The 25,140-nt window shown below is 38.4% G+C and overlaps 1 protein-coding gene across 2 annotated transcripts in view; it reads left to right on the top strand.

Moving 5' to 3' along the window:
* The window catches only part of LOC128011399 (pleckstrin homology domain-containing family G member 1), a 48,427-nt gene extending 24,793 nt beyond the window's left edge, over window positions 1-23,634 (top strand). For both annotated transcript variants that reach the window (XM_052593735.1, XM_052593734.1), the window contains exons 2-18: window positions 867-1,324; window positions 5,037-5,137; window positions 5,916-5,985; window positions 9,115-9,161; window positions 13,147-13,297; window positions 13,449-13,580; window positions 13,685-13,867; window positions 14,706-14,801; window positions 15,621-15,707; window positions 16,497-16,530; window positions 16,614-16,700; window positions 16,797-16,835; window positions 16,936-16,958; window positions 17,050-17,220; window positions 17,447-17,566; window positions 17,690-19,526; window positions 19,641-23,634. In XM_052593735.1, the coding sequence (XP_052449695.1) occupies window positions 989-1,324; window positions 5,037-5,137; window positions 5,916-5,985; window positions 9,115-9,161; window positions 13,147-13,297; window positions 13,449-13,580; window positions 13,685-13,867; window positions 14,706-14,801; window positions 15,621-15,707; window positions 16,497-16,530; window positions 16,614-16,700; window positions 16,797-16,835; window positions 16,936-16,958; window positions 17,050-17,220; window positions 17,447-17,566; window positions 17,690-19,526; window positions 19,641-20,638 (4,512 nt within the window). In that variant the 5' untranslated portion in view covers window positions 867-988 and the 3' untranslated portion in view covers window positions 20,639-23,634. The remainder of the gene's footprint in view (window positions 1-866; window positions 1,325-5,036; window positions 5,138-5,915; window positions 5,986-9,114; window positions 9,162-13,146; window positions 13,298-13,448; window positions 13,581-13,684; window positions 13,868-14,705; window positions 14,802-15,620; window positions 15,708-16,496; window positions 16,531-16,613; window positions 16,701-16,796; window positions 16,836-16,935; window positions 16,959-17,049; window positions 17,221-17,446; window positions 17,567-17,689; window positions 19,527-19,640) is intronic.
* Window positions 23,635-25,140: the final 1,506 nt, after the last annotated feature.

Genomic DNA, 25,140 nt, shown 5'->3' with positions numbered 1-25,140 from the left:
TTTCTACTATTTTAGTCTGGGACACTAGGGCAGTAACACTTTTGACATAGGAATAATTATAACTGCTTAAAAGTAGGTGAACTTTTAACTCTCTCCTGAATTTCGTACAAAAAAAAAAAAAAAATAGGAGCAGAGATAGAGCATAATTGTTGTCTGAAAAACAAACCGAGAATGGTTTTGTGTGTGTATGGTGATCACCACACAGGAATGCTAGAGATTGCTGTGGGTTTCTCATGATGTGTTTGTGTGTAAGTTCCCCCTTGAGATCTAAGTCTGTGGGAATCAAATCTATAATTGCAGTGGGTGGGATTTTTGGTTATAATATTGTATTCAACATGAATCAAGAGTCCATTTAAAGGGAAAGTTCACCCAAAACCCAAACAGTTGCCAGTGCTTATGGGAGGAAATCCTATGGAAGTCAATGAGGACCAGTAACTGTTTTTAAGCCTTTTAGAATTACAGCTTCTAATAGGGCTGCATGCCATTTGGACATTTATCAAAATAGCTCAAATGTCCAAATCCCAGTTTGCACATTGCATTGGTTTGCGATAGTTGAATGATTTTACTACTTCAAAGTTTTAGTTCAATTCATATAGGAATAGACTGTGCATGCCACCTTTTACCTGGGGTATTTGTGTGAATGTGTGTGTATGCAAGACTGTAAACAATTGCTGTGATGCTCAGTAATCGTCATATGTCGAACATATGTTGGTTCTATTTTCTTTTTTGTTTTTTTTTCATTTCATTTAAATATAATTGAACAGTATTTGTATTTACTGGTCTGGTATTTACTGGTATGTAATGGTCTATTGCAGTTTTCTTCAATATTGTGCAGCTCTAATGTCTAGCCACTTTTTATCTTTCAGAAGAGTATCCATTCTCCACTGATGTTTTACCGCCACTGCCGGAGGACCCTGTTGGAGGGCCGGTCCTAAGCCCAGCGGGTCCCATCAGAAACTCTGCTCTGAGATATTGCTCCTCACGCAGCATGGACTCCACACACTGCAACGAGCGGCCGGTGAGCTACGGCTCCACGTCTTCATCCGCCTCCTCCCGTGACAGTCACTGCTCGCTGGGGGGGCGGCCGGTATTAGGCTCCGCCCCCGAGAGGGATCATGATTCAGGAGCCATCCGACTGGAGCTGGTGCCTGCCCAACAGCTAGAGGAGGAGGAGACAGGAAGACAAACACCTACACCGACCAGTCAGAGCGATGCAGATGTTCAGTCGCCGGAAGGACGTAAAGTCCAGTATGTGGACCGAGTGGTAGAGGAAATCCTTGAAACAGAAAAAACCTACGTCCAGGACCTTCGCAGTATAGTCCAGGTAAGAAAAACACAAAGCAAGTGCAGTCACTTATACTGATGGTGACATACAGCAGAATGCTTACTCAACGAAACTAATCAAAACAAACCAAAGTTAAAGGAATAGTTCCCAGTTTTTATTGACAGTTTTCATTTTATTTTATTGTTTTTTAATATATATATATATATATATATATAATTAAGTAATTGTTTGTTAAATTTATTTATTTATTCATGCAACGCTATCTCACGACCAATTCGTACGTATTTTACGAGGTGGCTTATTCGTACAAATTTGTACGACCTCACTCGTACGATTTTATATGATTTGTCTAAACCCCGGTGACGGTTAGGTTTAGGGGCGGGGTTAAGTGTAGGTCATTCATACAAATTCATACGAATTATGCAACTCGTAAAATACGTACGATTTGGCAAAAATCGTATGAATTTGTGTACGAGTGTGGTCGTACGAATTCATACGAATAAGCCACCTCGTAAAATATGTACGAATTGCTGTGAAATCGGGTTGGAATATGTGATAAATTAACCCAATATTTTAACATTGTAAAAAAAAAAAGGTCTTTGTTGTGAATATCTCAAAAAATAATATTGCTAATGCATTGTTAGCATTAGATGTTGTTTTTATTGTCATATTTTCATCAACAGTATGGTTTAATTAAATTTATTTCCATAATGTACTTTTTTTCTCTCCTTTTTTTTTTGTTTTTTTGCTTCACTATCACTGATGAAATCAAAACCCCTTCATTAACAAACATTTTCATCATGACTTGATATTTTTAAAAAAAGATGAATAATCATTTAAGAACACAGCTTTTAAAGAATGTTTAAGCTGGTCTTTCTACACAAAGTACAAAAAAGACCATAGAAGTATTAGAAAAGTACAGTATACCATACAATGTGTTACGTTTTCTAAAGTCATGATAACTTCATGTGAGAAAAATAATCAAAATTAAAGTCATTCTTCCATGCAATAACACTCAGAACTCATTTGTAACTCTGTATATTCAATATCGCAGTGTTGTGACTGTAAGTGCAATAAATAGTGGAGTTTGGTGTCACATCAAACCTGATGTATATAAAGATCAAGCATGGTGTATTATAAAACATAAGTCATAAGGACTACTTTTATGTTCGTTTTTACATCATTATAGATCTTGATAGCATCTGGTTCAACATAGAAAAAGTCTGATTTGAATGACAGGATAGTAAATTATGACATAATGCTTATTTTTGAGTGAAGGAAACAAATGGTAGTGAGTGTCCAGTGTATGACTTTCCCATTCTTGAGCTCAAACCTTGAACCTTTGTGCTTAACCACCGTTCCCCATAAACCGTGACGCTCCACCTGCTGACGCTCTGTGAGTAAGAGGCATGGGTGTGCTTTCTTTGTGTATGATTTATATAGCTGTCAGATGTAAAATGCACATGGCAGTCATTTGACCTAGCGAGTGAGGAGATGAATGCCAAACTCTTCCTCTCACCCTTGCCCTGACTCTTTCTCTGTTCATTTGGGGACAGAGTTTAAGGGGGTCACTTATACAGACACATTCACAAGCCCCCGGCACTGAGACAATGATAGATGGTCTGAGGAGAGAATGAAAGAAAAGGAAAGCAGGCAGGATGGATGGAGAGGACAGATAAAGGAAAGGAAAGAGGTTTAGGAAAACACCATTCTGTTAACACATGCGACTGTTGAACACACAAAGGCAACATATTCCCTGTTTTTTTTAGTGTCTCTTAGATACAACATATTTGTGAGCTCAATGTTGTAAATAAGCCACTTAATTAGGTGTTGGTTCCTGCTGATCTATAATAGGTATAGGTATAATAGGTATTTTCTAAAAAGACCATGCATTTTAGAAAATTTTCTTTTAGAAATAGTAGTGTAGCAGCTTAACTTTGTAACACACTAATCTCCCACCTTACAAATCCCCCCAAAAAAGCCATTAAACTGTAATTTTACTTCATTTACGTATGCTAATGAGGGAGAGACAATTCAACATTTTAGCTGAACTTTATCTTGGATTGAGGTTAACTGAGATCAAACAATGTTTAGTGGACCCATCATGGACCCCCTAGAACCTGAAGACCCCTGGTTTAACACATTTAACCATGTTCTAATCCAATCTAAAGACTTTTTGTAGATAATGTAAAAATATGAGCAAATTTAATTTAGTACTTGCAATCTGATGGCAAAGTTTATAATGCCATGCAAATGTTACTGCTGGTTAGTGTTAGCTACAGCTGAAGCTATGAAAAATCATTTTATTTTATTGAAATAACACTGAAATTAAATAAAATGTGAATATATAAACAAAAATGAAATAAAATGAGTTTAAATAGAACTAAAACTAAAGTATATTAAAGCTAAATCAAACTCAAAAATGACAAAATGAAAAAAGCACATAACTAAATTTACTTAAATGAATAAATAAAATAAAATGACTAAAACGTAAACTAAAATTCTAATTGAAACTGAAATTATAAACTAACTAAAATAGTTTTAGGTCATGCTTTGCATGAATACATTAAAAGCCCATAGTCATATGGACCTGGAGAAATTTCATCATAAGTTGACTGTGACGCTTCATATAGACTGAGACAATCTAGATTGTCTGCCTGGAGTTTATGGAATGCTTCTGGCCTGAAGAGCAACCACAGCAGGACTCAAACTACTGCTATCATTTGACCCAAAGGCAGATTAGACCACATATGCGAGGAGGAAAGGTCATGACCTTTAAAGGTTATTCATGTGAAAGAGCGTCCCCCAGTTTCCAGTAGCTCTTGGAGTCTGTTGGCGTCTTTATAGACAACACTTCGTTGCACTCTGTCTGAACTCGAAATTGAACTCTGAACTCACTTCTTTACATAGTTTTTGACAGATTTGAGATGTTTAATCTGTGTCATCTGATAGAGATTCTGCTGTATATTGTTATCTATATCTTCTGCACTTTTATCTACAATCTACAAGTGAATAGAAAACTATCCTCAAAGAAAGCAAAGCAGGTACTTCCAGTGAAGACAACTTTGTTGATGATCTGTGTTGATGTGTGAGCAGGCTGCTGACGCAGGGTGTGTTTTCCCCACAGAATGGTTATTTTACACTGCCTGAGGGAGTTCAGGTAGAGATTTCTGTCAGAGGGAGAGAATCACTTGCCTGTCAGCCGAAGCCAGAGACATTCAGATGCAGGGTGGAGCAGAAGTTACAGATTCTGACATGCTTCGCTGATTTCTGTGTATGTGAGAGCTCCCTGTTACACTCCTACAGGGTTTCAGTTTCTGTGCTCTTTAAAACTCCAGCACATCGCTACGTTTCTACAGAACCAGAGCATGAAAAGCTCATCGTGGATCTGTGTAGTGTTTTATTCCTACATCACTAGCTGCACCAGACAGAACTGCAGTGATGCTGGTATCACAAGAATAGCACAGAAAACTTTATTTTATAACCACAAATATTATCCCCAAATGTTCATTTGTATAATTTACATCCTGGTTATGGTAAATGCCATTCTTTTGATGCTTCAAAGTGTCACTTCATAAGTACTTTACATCACAGACCTAAGCGGCCATACTGGAGCTGATCTGCCCATGTGGAGATGTTAATGTCAGGTGTGAGAGTAGCATACAGCACCCCCCGAGCCTCGTGAAGCCAGTGTTTGATGGCAGGCGTGCGGCCTGATGAGATTATTCATCTTTCATATGTTTCTCTGCAGGATTACCTGGAGTGCATCAGCAATCAGTCTCTTCTGCTGCTGGGAGATGAAGAGAGGAGTTCTTTATTTGGAAACATCCATGAGATCTACCGGTTCAACAGGTACACAGACACTGCTCAGATCCTGCCTGCTTCACTGACAGATATATACACACACACATATATACACATATATACATACATACACATATATATATTTTAAATGCACGAATTCTGAGTATGGGTCACCATACTTGGCTGAATGTCACGTCACTTTCACTTTCATATATATACATTTATACATACATATTGGATAAATGTTACACAAGCCAAAATGTCGTCCCAAAATAGTTGACAGATTAAGATATATTATTGCATTTGGTGTAGTTTTTTTCATTTATTATTATTTAAATGTAATTTATAACAAATTTAGTTTGACCTTTTTACGATAGACTATTGATTTTTTTTTTTTAACTTCTTCACTGACCATTTGCAGAAACAAAATGACAAAGATAATGGCCACAAAATGACAAAAAGTGTCCTTAAAGGCCTGATGAGGGAAGATCTGTTTTAGACTGTCTGCTGTATTTGCTATTTTCAGACCACACACACACACACACACACACACACATTTTCAGACCACACACACACACACACACACACACAGAGTGTGACTTCATCTGCCTGTAATGCTGAAGTGACCACACACACATTCACAATTCTGTTCAATTCATGGAAGTGGGTTTTTCCTCACAATACACAACCTACAATACAGCACATAACTGGAAGACAAGTGAAATAGTTTAATAATGGCTCAGCCCTTTAATGGATGTGAGTAATGATATATAATCATTCTGTGTGTGTGTGTGTGTGTGTGTGTGTGTGTGTGTGTGTGTTTCAGTGATCTGCTTCATGACCTGGAGAAGTGTAATGCCAACCCAGTTGCCATTGCAAAGTGTTTCGTAGCCAAGGTAAAACTCTTGTCTTTTATTTGTCTTTTTCTTTTCTTTTTTCACATTGACAAACATGACATTTTGATGATCATTTACTCACCCTCAAGTTATTGCAAACCAGATTTTAGACTTTCTTTCACATTATCATGCATATAAATAATCAATACTATTTTGTGTTACGCCTGTTATGTGTTAGAATTGACTTCCCACCTCAGGTTGACTAGTGTAATAACACATCCTTGAGTAAGTGTTATAACAGTTTTACAGCTGTAATTAACAGCTGCTGGAATGCAGCTGGTTTGTGTGGTTTTCTGTCCTGTGGTGTTGTGTGATAATTGCTTTGTTTTGTTCCGGTTATTGTTGTGCTAATGTGCTGTTAGCAGGGGGCTGACGATTTACAGAGTGCAAATGACAGTGGCTTACAGGATCTCATTTAGAGCCTAAAACCCACACACCCAGAGGTCTGCGTATATGGTTATGAGGATTTATGTCTATTTGAGAAAACAACAGAGAGACATTACACAGAGAGGAGCTACAGTTAAAACACACTGACAGGTGGTGGTTTCCTCAGAGACTTTGTGTGCTCTGAATTTAACCCATCCAAGTGCACACACACACACACAGCAGTGAGTAGTGAACAAACACACATATACACACACCTGGAGCTGTGGCGCCCCGGTAGCAGTTGGGGGTTCGGTGATATTGAGAGTAAAGAGAGCACTGGTTATTCACTCCCCCCCCCATCTACAATCCCTGCCAGACCTGAGACTCGAACCCATGACCTTCGGGTTACAAGTCTGACTCTTTATCCATTAGGCCACAAATTTATTATTTTTTTCTAAACCAACTTACAAGTGAGGAATACAACGAAGCAAATCATCTCAATGGCTCATCCCATCAGAATAATATCAGTGTAATTTAAGTAGTATTTAAATACTTAGCATAGTATGCCTTTATCTTTATATTTTTCAGTTTTGATTTAAATTTTAGTTGAAGTTTGAGTAATTATGTTATGTAATTTTTGTAGTTATATTTAGCTTTTTTATCTTCTTTTTATTTCAGTTTTAGTTTCAATAATTTTAGTACTTTGATTTAAAGTACTTGTCAATATGTTTATTTCAATAACCAAAAACTATTTTCAGTATTTTATTAGTTAACAATATCCCGTTTACAGCAATAAAAGGTAAACTAAATATATATATATATATATATATATATATATATATATATATATATATATATATATATATATATATAACAAAATGAATGCACTTTTAACAGTGTGTTGGTCAGTAAAGGTTAGTCATCGTTAGCAACACTCCCAGAACCGTGTGTGTGTGTGTGTGTGTGTGTGTGTGTGTGTGTGTGTGTTTAAAGGCATTACTCAGCCAGTTCTGTGATATTAGTATCACAAAGGAGCTTCAGGATTCCAGTAAGAGAGAGGAGTTTTATTACATCTGATTCCTATCAAAGCTTCCTGAGAACATTGGCTTTCTCTCTGTTAAGGACAAGCGCTGGCTGACTCAGTCTTTCTCTGAGAGCATAACCATCCTCCACCTGCTGTTTGCAGCTCTTCAGTTCAGACAGAAGGATATTACACAGCACTAACACCACCTACACAACAAATAGTCCTGGATGCTAACTGGTTTTAAAACAGTTTCATTTGTCCCAGAATGAATTATGTAACAGTTCTGACAAAAAATGTCCATTCATTTTAAAACTGGAGTACACAAGAAAACAGCTTACATGTTCACATCTATACAGGCTTGAAGACGACTTCAGCATAATCAGACAGTAAGCACACATCTGGTTGTGGTTCCGGACTTTCAAAAACAGGAGTGTGCTGATCTTTAACTTATATGTTTTCCCATGGAGAACCTACCACTCTGTGAGTTTGTGTCACAGCATTTATGCAAGGACACCTTTATTAATAAAGCTACCTCTGTGTGTGTGTGTGTGTGTGTGTGTGTGTGTTTATGTGTATGGAGAGAGAGAGGGCAGATGTGAAACCCGACGGGGGCAGCGGGGTGGGGGGGGGGTGGTATTAGAGGAAGAGGATAAATGGCTCTTTGATACTCAGACTCTCTGTACTTTTCCAAGTGCTTTGATGTTCATATAGGCGGAATGAGAGAGCAAAAGACTCCAGATGAAGGAGGAGAGCAGAGAGATTTAATCAGAGCACACTCACATACTGTAAACACAACATCAGGACTCGTATTACAGTCACTGCAACTGATGTGTGTGTGTGTGTGTGTGTGTGTGTGTGTGTGTGTGTGTGTGTGTGTGTGTGTGTGTGAGAGAGAGAGGGGCTGTAATCCACCATGCTGATGTGACCTTTCTGAGCAAGTCTGATGCTTTATGGGCCAAAACAGCCATATGCACACTAACCTGGCTATCTAAATGTGTGCACTTTCACTTTCTAAAATCAGTAATTATAGAAATACAAACTGAATGTAATGCTTGACAGTCTTTAACCTGACTTAAAATATAATTTCATGTAATTTTTACTGAAACATAAAAGTATGAGCATGTATTAACCAGTTATTAGACTTTATATTGTTTTGTTTTGTCTTATGTGCACTTTCATTTATTTCCCTTCACTGAAAGTCAACTTCACCAAAACTTGAACATACTCAGCTCATTTAAAAACGAATTCATGTGAATCAAGCATTTTTAGTCCATTTCTTCTGAAGAGACACCATGACTTTATATGATGAACTGATTTATTTATAGCTATTATCACATATAAATATTGACCAGTGTGCATACATAGAGCACATCAAATATGGTAAAACTGTACTTGTTTGAAACATGGTCCATGTTCATTGGATCGTGCATTGACATGCAACAATAATCCGTACTGGTTCTTGTCAAGAACACATAATTGAGCTTCTGTTATCCATGTTTGATGAGTTTTATATATGTATCTCATAGGTTTATAACAACATGAGGGTGAGTAAATTGTGAGTTTTCATAAGTATTAAAAGTCCTGCACAGGTGTTCTTTACCCTCACACAAACCTTCCTGCATTACTTTTCACTATGATATCTTTTAATATGTTAATCTAGGGGACCCCTGGCTGACCACCACACAAACACACACATCTTACTTTGAGGAACTGCCTCTAATTTCCTGATTGTTTTTCAGAGTGAAGACTTCCACATCTACACGCAGTACTGCACAAATTATCCAAGGTAGGAAATGCTTCCTGTGGTTTGTGGTTGTAGTTTACTTCCTGTGGTTCATATGTCACCATCTGTCCGTCAATCTAGAGCTTTATAAGACTTCGACAGCCGTCTCAGATGCCTGTTGTGTGTGGGTGTAACAACACTGGAGTCTGGGAGTCTGCTCCTAAGGGAAACCCCCTGTCTGACTCTCTCTCTCTATCACATGCACAATCTGACCCTTTGTTTGTTGCATGTAAAAATGCACCAAGTATCCTTTTGCACTTTTGAACAGCATCCCTAAAGAAGTTAATAGAACATTAAACTTTTTCAAAATGACATACAAGTGATATCAACTGGCCAACATGTTGAAATCTGTTGACCAGAGGTGCATTGCTAACCAACTAAGGGTCGCAAGGTCTGTCAATTCCATCACAGTTTAAAAGTGTGGTGTTTCCCAAAACCATACTTCCAACAAACATTTCCAAACAGCTTTGCAAATTTGTATGGCTGGAACTACAGCTCTCGTCATGCCATGTTTGGTTTTTACAACAATTATTTGACATTCATTTGTTCTCAAATAATTTAATTAGAAGTTATTAATTATGACGTCTGCTCTATCGTTGAATGAACATGGTTTGAATGATGAACAAAGTGCAGCAAAGTCCCAGCATTTTAAGGAAGCAGCCGTGACTCATTTTTTTAAACAATGAATCATACGGTTAGTAATAGATGACAAATATGGTTGTTAAGATAAAAGATTGGTAAGATAAATAAGGTTTTGTATGTTCTGCATCCACGGCAGAAGGCGTCAGTAAGAAGTCCAAGCCTGTTGCACTAGCATGTATTCATGTTTATCATTACAAGGGGTTATTACAATCAACACTTGAAATCTTTGAAGATTTTGAAGTTTGCCGGGTCAGTGTATCAAATCCAGACAATTTAATAACAAGTACACAAGGCATCCATCAGCAGAACTGTATATTCCACTTCGTTTTTTAGATACATCTGTGAAAAAGATCATTCTCACCATGTATCATTACAAAATCCTCATATTTCACACAAATTTCTTTAGTAGACTGGCACTGCTGTGGTCCAAGTGGACCAGACTAGTCAAAACTCAGGGCTTTTAAAACTAGCTTAACACTAACATTAGTGTTTTATTCTGTACTTATATAAACACACTAATTCTGTTCAGTTATTTCTGAATAGCTTAGCTTTGCTTGGCTAGCAAGCTACTTTGGGTCAACTTCACACACATTAGTGTGTGTACAGGTGAGAATCAGACAGCGTTTTAGTGACTGAACAGTGGTGAGGTCTTGAATAAAGGTTATCGCAGATTATTGTGAATATGTGTCAAATATATTTGCCTTTTGGTGCATGTATACGTGCAGAGATTTAAATCTATTCATAAGTCTGTAATCTGACAAAGTTCAACAAAAGCATTGACATACAACACCTTTCCCTTGCAAAATGCCACACACACCCATGATTTCTTTTCTTTATTATCAAACACACACACACACACACTGGTGCAGCACGTGCTGTCACGAGTCCTACTTCTGATGCTAGGAGAAATTAAAAGTGACTCAGTAGTAGCTTCATCAGATGCTGAACGGTGTGAGTATGAATGGTTCATGTCTGGCCACAGAGACCCTCTCTCCACACCCTCACACAGCTGTTACCCTAACCAAGGTCATATGGCACGCTCACACACACATACAGTAACACTCCTGAAAGCAATAGCTGTATCTCAGTGATACTGGGGTCATATTTCCCATCGGGACAATGTGAAGTCTGTGCGCAGGACGCTGGAATGCGGGCACACACACACATCTATCAGTCCCAGTGCTTTGTGAGGCGTGCTAGCAGATCCAAGAAAGTGTCAAATCTGTGTTTTAACTGAAGGCCCCAACCTTACTCTCTCAACCGTGCATATACGTCTTGGTTGTGTGTATGTGCATGTCTGTGTGTGTCTGTTTGTTTATCGATGCAGTAATGTACTGTACATTAGCCCAAAATGTTTTTGGACACTTGATCACCCAAAAATGAACGTTCCATTCACAATTAGTCACCAGCATGCAGTTATAAACTTGCATAATGTTATTTTTCTTCCATTCAAAACAAACAAACATCCGAGATGCAATTTTGAATTATTGGATGACCCATTGGTCACACTTTATTATGAAGTCCAATTCTTGCCATTAATTAACAAATCATTAACTATGACTTTTGCATTAAAAAAAAACACCTATTAATTTGTTTCTTATTAATAATTAGTAAGGTAGTTGTTAAGTTTAGGTATTGGGCAGGACTAGGGTAGAATATGGTCATGCAAAATACATGTATGTGTTTTTAATACTAATAAACAGCCAATATGTTAACAATAGGAAAACTAATAAGCAAATTAAAAGTGAGAATGAGTTCCATTTACTAACAGCTTGTATCAGTGCAAACCCTCTTTCGGTGTTAAAAAATAAAACTACTGTTAGGATTTACTAAAGACACGTAGTGGAAAAAATAGCAATGAAAAATATTCTTGCGGCCTGCTATGCATTTGTAGTAGTTTCCCTTTCAGACATAAAATGTATGGGAAGAGAGGAGGAGAGTATTAAAATGAACCATGCACATATTAGTTTACCCACACCTGATTATCATTGGCTTTGCTTATTTGTGTTTACACTAATTTGTGAAACTCTCAGTAGATTCCATTGGTCATTATGAAAATGATCCAGCTGCATCTGTGTTTTTAATTTGTGCAATCTCTGTAGATCACCTGCTGAACTTTCCACTTTTATCACGCAATTATGAGAATGCATTCTCATGCTAATTTGCTCTGTTTAGTAAATGTATGGCCCCAAATCTGGTGTAATTTATTTCCAAGAAATATAGCATGCACAGATGTTAAGCAATTTATTCTACAAATAGGCATTTATTGGGTTGCAAATGCATAAAATGTGATACTGTAGTTGTGAAACACTGGATCAAATTCATAGTTGATGTTATCAACATCATCCATGATTTCTCTGCTGTGACACCTGCATGAACTTAAGTGGTACTCAACTTCACTTCTAAAGCACTTTCAATTCCACAATATGGAACAAAAGTCCTATACAGGAAGAATAAATACAAGAATAAAAACAAACATAAATTAATAAGACATACACCCCACAACAAATCAACAAACAAAGCATTTTCAAAAGCTAAAGGAAACAGATGAGTTTTTAACACACTCTGAAAGATACTAAGTGTAGGAGATGCATTTACCAACAGAGGAAGGTCATTCAAAGCCTTGGAACTGAAACAACCTGATCAACTTCCTATTTTAAGCGAGATGGTGTAATCGATTGTTTGAATGTAGAGACCTTTCAGATTAATGCAGTCTGATAAAATCAGCAATATACTCTGGTGCTAAGCCATGCAATGCTTTGAAGACATACCTATAGCAGCACTTTGTAATGGATTCTGTAATGAACAGGTACTTTAGTCAGTGTAGATTGATAAGCACGGGAGCAATGTGCTCTCTCTTCTTAATACTCATAAGAAGCCGAGCAGCTGAATTCTGAACAAGCTGCAGGCACGAGAGAGAGAGAGAGGCGGGACGTACACCCAAAATGCATTACAATAATCTAAATGCGATGACACAAAGGCATGGAAAACTTTCTCCAAGTCTCTAAAAGATAGGACAGACTTAATCTTGGATCCAGTTCTAAGATGGAAAAAAAACAATATAAAAATATAAAACTGACTTCATACATCCAGTAAAAATCACCAAACACCAAATCTCTGCAGCAATGAACAATTAAATGTAATGACATTGAGATATTTTTAAGTGCACTTAATACTTTTTTGGCCAATGTATATATATATTTTTGGTTCTAGTCTGAACCAATTTATTAGAGACGCCAAGTCAATGACATGTCACATCACTGTTTATATTGTGCATATCTGCCAAAGTCTGAGTGGATATAAAATAAACATTTTATTGATAACATGTGTTTGTGTGCATCTGCAGGTCTGTTGCTGTCTTAACAGAGTGTATGCGGAACAAAACGGTGGCAAAGTTTCTACGGGAGCGCCAGGAAAGTCTTAAACACTCCCTTCCTCTCGGCTCCTACCTGCTTAAACCTGTCCAGAGGATCCTAAAGTATCATCTACTACTGCATGTAAGTACACAAACATCCAGAATGACCTTCCTAAACACACACAGACCCTAGACATAGTACACCTGTACACATGACTGCCCGGGCACACACACACACACACACAGATAATGGGCCACTGATCTGAGATCACAGATGTACTGGTGTTTCACAGGAGATCGCCACTCATCTGGAGAAGGATTCAGAGATGTATGATGTAATCCAGGAGGCCATCGAAACCATGCAGAGGGTTGCTTGGCACATCAATGACATGAAGAGAAAACACGAGCATGCAGTTAGACTGCAGGTTTGTCTACCCTACACACACACACACATACACACTATATGCACCATATACAGTATGTGAAGAGTGACGCTCCTCCTCTTCTGCTCACACCTTCTCTCTTTCAGGAGATTCAGAGTTTGCTGACTAACTGGAAGGGGCCTGATCTGATTGGCTACGGTGAGCTGGTTCTTGAGGGAACATTCCGTATCCAGAGAGCCAAAAATGAAAGAACCCTCTTCCTGTTCGACAAACTTCTGCTGATCACTAAGAAACGCGAGGAGACTTACACCTACAAAGCACATATCCTGGTGAGAGTCCATATAACTACTAGTTTCCCATTCTGGACAAACAGGTCAAGGTGGTCAAGCTGGTGTTTCGTGGTAGCTTTAATTTTAGACTTTCCCTAAGTGGTCTATCAAGTCACCCTTGTCCTCACCAGCTGGTCATAATGCATTTCTCATTGACACTTGTTTCTGGAATATGCCATTCGGGGAGCAGCTTGCATTCTTCACATCTCTTGCAATGTAGCCATGGCAAATACAAGCAACGGTCTGTGCGTGTTAAGTTTGGTGGAAAATCCAAAGGCACAAATGAATCATTATGCAGCTACTGCAGTAAACAGCTTTGAATATTACTCACAATAAATATGCAAATATAACATGGTTTGAACCCTAATAGTACAGTGTGAAAATAGACCTGCAGGGGAGGTGGAATTAAACTCTGATTCTGATCAAGTATTTTCTATTGTTAAAACAACGTATTTTACCAGTTTTGGCCAGCTCGATAAATAACTTATTTTTGTTAAGCATTTGCAGCAGTGTGCACTTTGAGAAAAGCAAACCTTTTGGAAAAACTGGACCCTCAAAGGGAGACCTCTGTACCTTATTTACCCCTGAAGGGAGTACTAAATGGCACATTTGACTATCTTAAAGGTACATACTATTACTACTCAAAGGTACTAGTGTGCAAGCTTTAGGTGTAAAGCAATTCACAAAGGTGTACTATTTTAGTCCTAAGCATAACATTTGTACACGTATTTCTGGCAGTGTGTAAATGAAATGTGCATAAATTGTTCAATAAAATGTTTGGAACTATTGATGATACTGATCTCTTTAATTTATAATCTGTTTCTCTAAATTTTTCCAGTGCTGTAATTTAATGATGGTAGAAGTCATTCCTAAAGAGCCCCTAAGCTTCACCGTGTTTCACTACAAGAACCCCAAACTTCAGCACACTGTGCAGGTAATATTTCAATCTTTCTCATACAAGCACACAAACTGCATGTAACCAAAGATCAGCGGGTTGTGTTAAACACACAGTGGAATGTCCAGCCTGAGGCCAGGCTTCTGACGGACAGCCAATCGCCTTGAACTTTACCCTAGTAAAACCACACCCCTTTACGTACAGGCTTCAGCATGTATGAATATACGCACACAAAAGTGTGTGTGCGAGTGATGGTACGAGTCTCGCCTAAAGCCAGTGCTGGTACATCTGACCTTTATGTTGGACCCCAGCCGAGTAGTCATAACTATGATGTAGTGTGTGCTACAGAGGCCTGAACTGACTGAACGCTTGTAAATCACCTTGCCTCCTAATTATTGAATGGCTCACTGTTATCTCAGCAGCTAAAACATGCCTGGTCATATGTACTCCAAGACTTCATAAACTCTTAAGGGTTAGTACATCCATCCAACCAACCAACCAATCAACTATCAATCTATCCCTCTATCGATATTCTTTCACAGCATTACAGTAATAAAAATGTAGAGAGTTAGCCTGAATTATGAACTCTCACAGCGGCATGTTGGGTTTTACTGTCTCTGAAATGAACCATGTATAAATGCGTCACTGCTGAGTAGCGGTTCCAGTTAACCACTTCTGTGTGTGTTAGTTACTGATTCTTCTGACGTTCACCCAGTTGATGAAAGTGTTTGTTTTGATTTTGACTGTTGTTGATGTTCTTTGATAGCTGGATGACTCGGTCACAGTAGTTTCAAAGGTGTGTCGGTAAATGATCTTAAACTTGCAGATCGTGCTGAGATGTCTCTAATCCACTTTTAGGCGAAGTCTCAACAGGACAAGAAAATGTGGGTCCTGCATCTAAAACGGCTGATCCTTGAAAACCATCCTGCCAAAATACCGGCCAAGGTTAGAACGTGCACACACGCACATTGTCCTTGCTCTGCTTCTGTACAACTCTGTAATTAGGCAGCTGTGGCTGAATCTGGCTGTTCACACTCAACTGTGTCACGATAAAGTAGTTCACTCAGAGAGAATAAAATAACTTCAGTGGTGGAGAAGAAATGTTTGTACTTACAGAAGAGAAGACATAGTGCCACCCAGAGGCCCTTTAGTCATTTTTATTTATAATTTTTTTTTTTTACAGAAAAGGATCAAATTTTGCTCACTTCTAAGCTCATTTAAATGTTTTGATTAATTTCAGGGTCTTTAAGTTTTTCTTCTATGTGCATTTAATTTAACTTTAGTTAGGTAGATCAATTGGTAGAGCATTGCGTTATCAAGCGCAAGGTTGGGGGTTCGATTCCCTGGGAACACATGATAATAGAAAAGTAGATAGCAGTAGATAGTAGAATATTGAAAGCCTGAATGCACTGTAAGTCGCTTTGGATAAAAGCGTCTGCTAAATGCATACATTTAATTTAATATGTAAATTTGTCAGAATCATATTTTGCCTCAAGGGGAAAAAAAATAATTTGCATTACTATAATACAACAACTAACCCCATTTTATCTTAATAGTTTTATTCATAAAATTAATCATGTCTCATTTGACATAAAATGTACTGCATAAAAAAAAAAAACATATTCTTTTTTATTAAAAATGTGTATAAATAAATGTTAGTTCATGAAAAACAATAATAGTAGAATTAGTCCTAAAAGGAAGTGTTTAAGAAAGGTTTTATTTCTGTCTCTGCAGGCTAAGCAGGCCATTCTGGAGATGGATACTGCAAGTAAGCATTATTTAACAATATATTTAGCACTCTCTGTATGTTTACAAAGACTATATTTCAGACACAATTCTTAACTTTTTCAGACCACCCAAGTTTTAACTACAACTCTGATGACAAGAGAGTGAACACTAAAGAGGGTCCTTCGCCCCGGAGAGTGCGCAGGAAGACAGGTGAGACCCACAGCAAATACAACAACACAAACAGTTTTTCACTGATCCTGTTTACTCATTCTTTTTGTCTCTCCTTCTGTCTTGATGTTTCATCAGAGCCCTTATCTAAGTTATTGAAAAACTCCAAACATATAAGTAAGTAGCATTCATTAGAAAAATTATAACTGAGAAAAAATATATAAAAATAATCTTTTAAACACTGTCATTTTTTCTTTCTTCTGTATTGTTGCTGTAGTATCTAGTCCAGATATTCCGAAGGTAAAGATCACCACCCATAGCATTAATCCATTATAAAAATCTGATGAAAAATCTTTACAAAGTAATAAAAGAATGTATTTGCTCCTCACAGCGTTCTAGTTTGGGAGTCACTCTGTTATCACCTGTTGCCCATTTGGGTAGTATTGGCCGATCCCGTAGCCTTGTCAGCGAATCACAGGAATCTCTAGACCCTGGTGACCACAGTGATGTTGACGACGAGTCCCATCCACAGGATGCTGATGATGAGGACGATACTGGTCTGGTGAGTCTGAATCGACATTGAGATGTTTTATTTTTATCCTATAAATAATTACTTAGGGTCTATTAAAATAGCTAGCAAGTACATGGTAGTTAATAAAGGGTTTAAGATCAGAGATGCTAGCATACTGAAGACCAAAAATAAAAGAACAAAGACATAAAAAATATATATCTACACTGTTTTCAATGATTATGAATGATATTCAAAGAGTCAACTTTTGCATGATCAGAGTTCTGGGGGCAAGCTGAGAGTACCAGGGAAGGGCAGCCGGAAAAGACTGAACCAGCAAGTGTCAGTGGACAGCATTGACCAGTGGAGAAACCACAACCTTACTCATGCAGACCTACAGGTAGGGACATAGTATGATACATGAAGTGGCTAGGACACAGCTGACATGGATAATTATTTTGTAGTTCCTGCTGCCCTAATCTTATGTATTGTAAAAGTGGCTATTATTTTTTTTTCCATTCAGACTGCTAAAGAGTCCCTGCAAAATAAGGTGATCACACCCCCTATCCTACGGGTTACTGCACCTCCAGAAGGAGACAGAGATGAACGCTACTCTCGCATGCTAGGAACTGGAGAGGAACCTTCCTTCCGCAACATATGGACAGACCATCGAGTCCGGAGGACTATGTTTCCAACTCGTCAAAAGAGTTTTCAAATTGATGATGATGAAGACATTTATCAGATGTTCCTGCCAGCAGAGAATGATGCAAGGAGTCATGATGCTGAGAGTGACCATGAGACTGCTGACCACCCAGAAAGACCCTGTAGCTGGCATGTTGAACAAACTAAAACACCACGCCTAGACCTCCCCACAAGCAGAAGCAGAATTCTTCGCAGGGCCAGCAGTGTTGGAGAAAACCAAAGTGAGCGACAAAGCCCTACCAAGCATGCCCTACAAGAAGAAGAGACCACCAACCAGACTGAGTCTTCAAGCAATGAAATCTCAGGGTCATCTTCTGCTGAGCAGTTAACAATTGATGATATCGAGAATGTTTATGACAACATTAGTTATGAGGAGCTTCAGGCCATGGGGCTTATCCCCAAGGATCAAGTTAACCATGGAGACTCTGAGGTATCAGAGGTCAAGTCTAGGATAGCACCACAAGTTATAATAACTCCGACTGAAACTGAGAGTTCATGTGAGAGCAATAGGTCTTCTGGTCAAATCGGGGAGCCACCTGAGACATGTGAACTGCAAATTGTTGAGGATGAGGAGAATGTCTATGATACCATTGTCTTCAAAGAGCAACCAGTCCTTGCAGCTGAGATGTATCAGGTAAACCCAGAGAGTTTGCAGACATCGGAAGTAGATCTCATGGCTAGCCAGATTTTAGGAGGGTTTGCATCTGAGGAAAAACTCTGTCCTACAAATAAGACAGAGGTTGAACAGCTTCATATTTCCTCTGCTGCAATTTCTGACACTGAAGCATCGCAGCTTTCCACAGCTGAACATACATTAGAGCAAGTGGATGAGATCTGGACGGATTTGGAAAACTACATCCGGAATAATGAAAAGAAGCCAGATAGACTTCCAGCTGCATTTCCTGTAAATGCAACAGACACTGCACGTAAAACACAGGACTCCAAAAAAGTACATGCTACCCCACACAAAGTACACGACTCTCCACGAAAAACACATAACTCCCCGAGTAAAGAGAACAGGCTGCAACAAAGAGCTAGTGATTCCCAATGCAAAGCACAAGAATCTCCAAGAAAGAAAGCCCATAAGTCAAATGATTCTCCATGTAAATTACCTTTAAAAACGGTCCCTGTTTCTGCTGCATCTGGGTCACCTAACCCACCAGCCTCTAACCCCTCTTCAGCTCCCCAGATCCCTATCCTCAACATTCCCAAAATTGTAGAGTCTAGGTTGGATGAGAAAGACGAAGCATCTTCTCCTGCAGCACTCCCTCCTCCCCCTGAGCCTCAACCTGGTACAGTGAAAAGCATCCGCAATAAACTTGCAAGATTAAGCAGCGGAAGCTTCAGAATGGATGATGAGGATATCCCTTCACCAAAGGACTCAGAGCTCCAGACCCTGTTTAGTAGCATGGACTCAGGCTCCTCTAGTATGCTGCTGAGTGTGGAAGCTGGGGACCAGTTTCTTGACCTTGGAGAGAGGGGCAAGAACAGAGTGTTCCTCATGGCTAGGCAGTACAGTCAGAAGATCAAAAAGGCCAACCAGTTACTGAAGATGAAGAGCATGGACCATGAACCAAGTTGTGCTAAGCTAAGGCTAAGCAAACAGAAAGACTTGGCAGCCATACTGGAAGAGAAGAAACAAGGTGGCACTGCAATAGGTAAGACATAACTGTGTGGCAGATGTTATTTTTTCTTTGTTCTACAATGTGTTACTCATAAAGATTAACCATATGATATATTGGTTTATGAAATTCTTCTTTTCTTTTGCATAGGTGCAAGAATAGCAGAGTATTCTCATCTTTATGAACAGGTGGTTTTTAAAGGTTCTCCAACCACTACGCCAGTGCTGAAATCATCTATCAGTATTGCCGGCCCCCATCCACTTTTCCCTAGCACCAAATCCTCCCCTTCCCTTTCTGAGAGCTCTACCCAAGAGTCTGACTGGATGAACTGCACATACAGTAATGGAGAACTTGCTGATTTTGTACCTTGGCCTGCAGAAACAACAGTATGCACTTCAACCCCACAGAGAGGACTGGCACCTGCGAGTTCTACTCCTGCTTTGAAGAACCTCCCTCCTACGCCGAGTACTCCACCCAATCAGCGTTGGAGTGCTTGTGTGACACCAATTAAAGATGACTCTGATCACATTTACAGTTCAATTGGACCACGTAACGCCAGGGTGTCACCCTACGATCGCTGCCAGTCCTCATCTTCACTGATAGACCAGACCAGAAAAGAGAATGGCAGGGGTCCAAGTAATCAGGTGTGGGAGGTCAAAGGAAACGAATCAAGGACACACATGCCACGGCAGCGCAGCCTCCCAGATTGCCCCATCCAGGGGACTTTAGACGTTACAACGCCATGCGATATCACACTGCGGGACTCACAGCAAATATTGGTGCTCAACAAAAAGGTGCCACTGAATGCTCAAAGTGCCACTGAGAATTATCTGGCCAACTTTAAAGACACTGGAGATGATGACGATGACTATGTAGAGATCCGTTCTGAAGATGAGGGTGTGGAGCAGAAGCATGAAATTGCTCAGACGCACAATCTGCCTGGAACTGCAGTAAAGTACTGTAACCCACCTCAAGGCAGCATGCAAACCCTTGTAAAAGGACAGCAGGTTTCCCCTAACCCTGAGATGGCTCTGCAGGGATACTTGTGGAATGATCCGGACTGCAGCCAGCAAGGTGTGAATGAGCCCACTATTGTCCAGTCATTGAGGGAAAAGTTCCAGTGTCTCAGCTCAAGCAGTTTTGCATAAGAAGCAGCAAAGATGGACAATATGTCACATACTTACCACAAAGGAAGAAATGAGACACATCAAACTTAAACTTCCACATGGAACATGTTACAGAGCTTAAAGACACAACACAAAGCACAAGACATACTACATTTGAACTCTAATTCATTGTACTTTACAGAGCTAAATGTACTCAACAACATACAACTTGTAAATTATGGATTCAGCATTATTCTGCTCATCTCTACACTTGAATTCAGTTAAACATTGTATTATATATCCAATCAGAACACTGTACACAACATCTGATTTATCTCATCTTCTTATGTTATCTCGTTTTCTTAATATGAAGAACCAATAATTATATCCCATGAAAATTCATGTACATGTCAGAACATGTTTTAAAGGGGGGGTGAAATGCTCGTTTTCACTCAATATCCTGTTAATCTTGAGTACCTATAGAGTAGTACTGCATCCTTCATAACTCCAAAAAGTCTTTAGTTTTATTATATTCATAAGAGAAAGATAGTCTGTACCGATTTTTTCCGGAAAAACACGAGCGTCTGTAGGCGTGATGTGTGGGCGGAGCTAAAGAATCATGAGAGCCAGTAGGCTTTTGCGCTGATAGCGTTTGGAAGCTGTGACATTACCTGAGGACAAAACCAACCAAAACAAACCATTGCTAACGGTCAGATTCAGCGTATATTTATGATCCAGAGGCTGAAATTTAACAGGAGCAGCAGCAACAACAGCGGCTCTATGTGGTATGTACTGAAACTGTATATATATTTGCTTAGCGGTTTTGGAAAATGATTAAGTTCCACTTTGTGTTTTTTTTTTTTTTTTTTTTTTTTTTTTTTTTTTTTTTTTTTTTAAGCTGTACATGTGGAAAGTGCAGTTTGATGACAACATCGCATGTTGTTTACTTGATGTGCTTACGCGCCGATAGCTAAGTTAACAACACAGAGATATTTGAAGCCGTTTCACTCACCGCATGCGGTTCCAACACACGATTGTGACCCTTTTTCGTTGGGACTGCATTATCCTTAAGAAATAAACGATGTGCAAATCCGGCATCAAACTGGACCTTGTTTGTAAAACAAGCATCTTCGAAATACAGGGGAACAAACACAAACACTTACACAACTCCGTTGATGCTCTGTAAAAATAAACTCCATCCACTGGTCCCTTAATGCTGTTTCTCTTTTGGTAATCTGTGCAGGGTTGTCTTGCCCTGGCAACCAAAAACACACTCCTTTTGTGAGATTTCGCGACGCTCTTGCTTTGATCAGTGAAGTCTGTTGTGCTCTCAGTGCTCTGCTATACGGGAGCGCGCGCTCTTCCGGCAGAAGTGCCTTAGGACCCATATAAGGAAATTCCGCTCCATCTAACGTCACACAGAGCCATACTCGAAAAAAACTTTCCGAAACTTGTGACAAACGGGAAGGAGTATTTTTGGAACAGAAATACTCCTTCAATCATACAACTTAATTTTTGAAACTTTGTCCATGTTTAGCATGGGAATCCAACTCTTTAACAGTGTAAAAAACTCAGTATGCATGAAATAGCATTTCACCCCCCCTTTAAGAAAGACACACATTGGCTACATGGGCTTTAATGGCAGGCACTTATTTCTCTCTAAAGCTGTTACAATATTCTCAAACTACTGGTTATAATATTCTAGTACATGTATATAAATGTTGACATACAAGCTTTAAGATAAGCCACATACGCTGCACATTAATGGGGATGTTAATTCAATTATACGCCATGATTTCTGTGTGAACAACAGTTCCTTAAACCAATAATGAAATATTTTCCTTTTAATTGTGTAGGAGTTAGTCAATTTGGTTTTGTAGGTGGCTGCATCTAGAGGAAAGTATGCTAACATCAGCCAGTGACCATTCAGTGTGTAATTTGTAATATTTGCATGGCACATTTTTTCGGGTCCAGGAATACATAGAATCCATATATATTTTACCATGCTGTACATTAGGTATATATATAGGTTTATCAGTCTGTAAAGTCATAATAAGTATACTTAAAAATGTGATCTGTTTTTTCTAAAATATAGTTACAATCAGCCATGCCTCGGAAATAAGCACATCATCAGTAATTATGGCATAAAATAACTTATACTGCTTTTAGATGTAATTTTTGCTAGCATCATTTCAGGTACACATCTTGTAAATGTAATTGGCAAAAAAGACAAGACAATTTAATTTATAGTGTGTTCATTTTAGGTTAATCTGATTGTGTTCAGGGACCATGGTGGATATTAAGGAGTTTGAGGTGTCACAAATGTACTGTAATTGGATGTAAATTTGAGTTTAATACTGTGTTGTCTGATCATTTAATTGTTTAGTGTTTAAAATATTCAGCATTGGCTGTCCCCACCCTGTCTCTGCCTTTAAACTACGCACTGTTTGGCTCACACACTGTCTGTCATCCCAAAGATTTAGTGATTTTCACAGCACCTTTCAGTTTATTTTACTTATTTTTTTACATCTGGGAAAAATGTTATTTACCCCCTGTAATTAATTATGTTTTGAATGGTGGTTCAGCTGGCATGATTTTCAAATGTGCTGTTAATAGAGTCTCTGAGTCAAGTCTCTTTCATGAGCAATGTTCAAAGATGTTACTTTAAAATGTTACATTGAAATCTCCTATAGCCAAGATCTATTAAGTACCATTGTAAATAAACTGAATTTAAATATGGATGGAAGCTTTGAGAGAATGAAGTATGTTTATATAGTTTTTCTTTCACTTTTATTTAGTTGTACATTTTTTTGTGTGTTTCACTGGTTGGGACTGTTATCAAGTTGAATTGTTACTGTTGCACTTTCCCTCCTTTTAAACATTCTGTTTGTAAAGATTTTAATTTTAATGAATGTTGCCATTACCTATTTCAGTGGTATTAAGTTGTTGCCCTTTTTTCTTTCTTATATAAAACTGCCTAGTTGTAATTGGTCAAAGATGTAATGTAGGCAACAAATAAACATTCAATTGAAACAAAACTGCTCTTGCGTTTAGTTTTGAAATGACAAAGTTTGCCTATTAAATTTTTCTACGGTCACTTTATAATAAGCAAATGAACCTCTAGTGTCATTTGAGTCATTATGTGTCAGAGATCTCCAGCTCAGATTTTGTCAACTTTTTTTCCTGAAATAAGATGTGGGGCCTTGAAATTGAAGTACTCAAAAAACGACATGTAAAAAAAAAAAAAAAAAGTTATTGTAGGCAGTTCCTGTCTAAATTCTCCACTTGATCATTGCATTCGTGTATCTGTCAACCGATCAACGTTATGACGGGTCCGAGCACCCTGATTCCTGAAACTTGGCAGGTGTGGTGTACTAGTAGATTAGTAGATTCTTTTTATTGAGTTGTACAATAAACACAACTTTGCCTCTTTTTGTATGTGCATTTTAACGAACAATAACAGTCATTATAAAAGTATAAGAGGCTTATATAAAAGGAAATACAGACAAAAGATGCACAGTAAGTTGACCAACAGTTTGAAGGAAAACAGACTCACCCATTTTTTTTCTGTTGTTAAAGGGTTAGTTCGCCCAATTTGCAAAATTATGTCATTAATAACTCACCCTCATGTTGTTCCAAACCCGTAAGACCTCCTTTTATCTTCAGAACACAGTTTAAGATATTTTAGATTTAGTCCGACAGCTCTCTGTCCCTCCATTGAAGCTGTGTGTACGGTATACTGTCCATGTCCAGAAAGGTAAGAAAAACATCATCAAAGTAGTCCATGTGACATCAGAGGATCAGTTAGAATTTTTTCAAGCATATAAAACATTTTGGTCCAAAAATAGCAAATACTACGACTTTATTCAGCATTGTCTTCTCTTGCCGCAGCAGAAATGGCTGCCCACTGCTCCGGGTGTGTGTTCAGTGTGTGTGTGTGTGTGTTCACTGCTCTGTGTGTGTGCACTTTGGATGGGTTAAATACAGAGTACAAATTCTGAGCATGGGTCACCATACTTGGCTGAATGTCATTTTCACTTTTCACACACATCTCAATTTGTTATTTTTTTCTTATTTACTAGTTATTATATATTTGTAAAAAGCAATCTTTCAAAGGTAGGCCTACTCTATTTGCTGTGTTTGTGCACTTTGAAAAATAAAATAAGTGACTATAAACACAGTTATATGGAAAAAGCTGAAATTAGTACAAATTACTATATTTTAATTAAAATACGTGTGACAATGCAAATGTAATGTGTAATGTAAATATTTTAATACAAACCTGATTCAAACATACAAAACAAATCCTGCCCACTTGCTTCTCAAAACTAGGCCAAAACTAGCCCAATTTACCAACTAGCGTTTACAGTAGGTTCTCCGATTAAAAATTGCGTCCCGGGGTTAAAATATGCCATTTTTTGGCAGGGTTGCCTTGGTAAAATTCCCATTTTAGAGGCTAAACATCACGTTATTGGTAATGGGGTCGCTTCGACCCACGGACATGAAAAAAAAAACGCGGACTTGGCAACACTGGTTCAGGGGTA

Source organism: Carassius gibelio, chromosome B23, assembly GCF_023724105.1.
Source record: "Carassius gibelio isolate Cgi1373 ecotype wild population from Czech Republic chromosome B23, carGib1.2-hapl.c, whole genome shotgun sequence".
Lineage (NCBI taxonomy): Eukaryota > Metazoa > Chordata > Actinopteri > Cypriniformes > Cyprinidae > Carassius > Carassius gibelio.
Note: the sequence above shows the minus strand (reverse complement) of the source record. Positions and strands in the feature narration are given on the sequence as shown.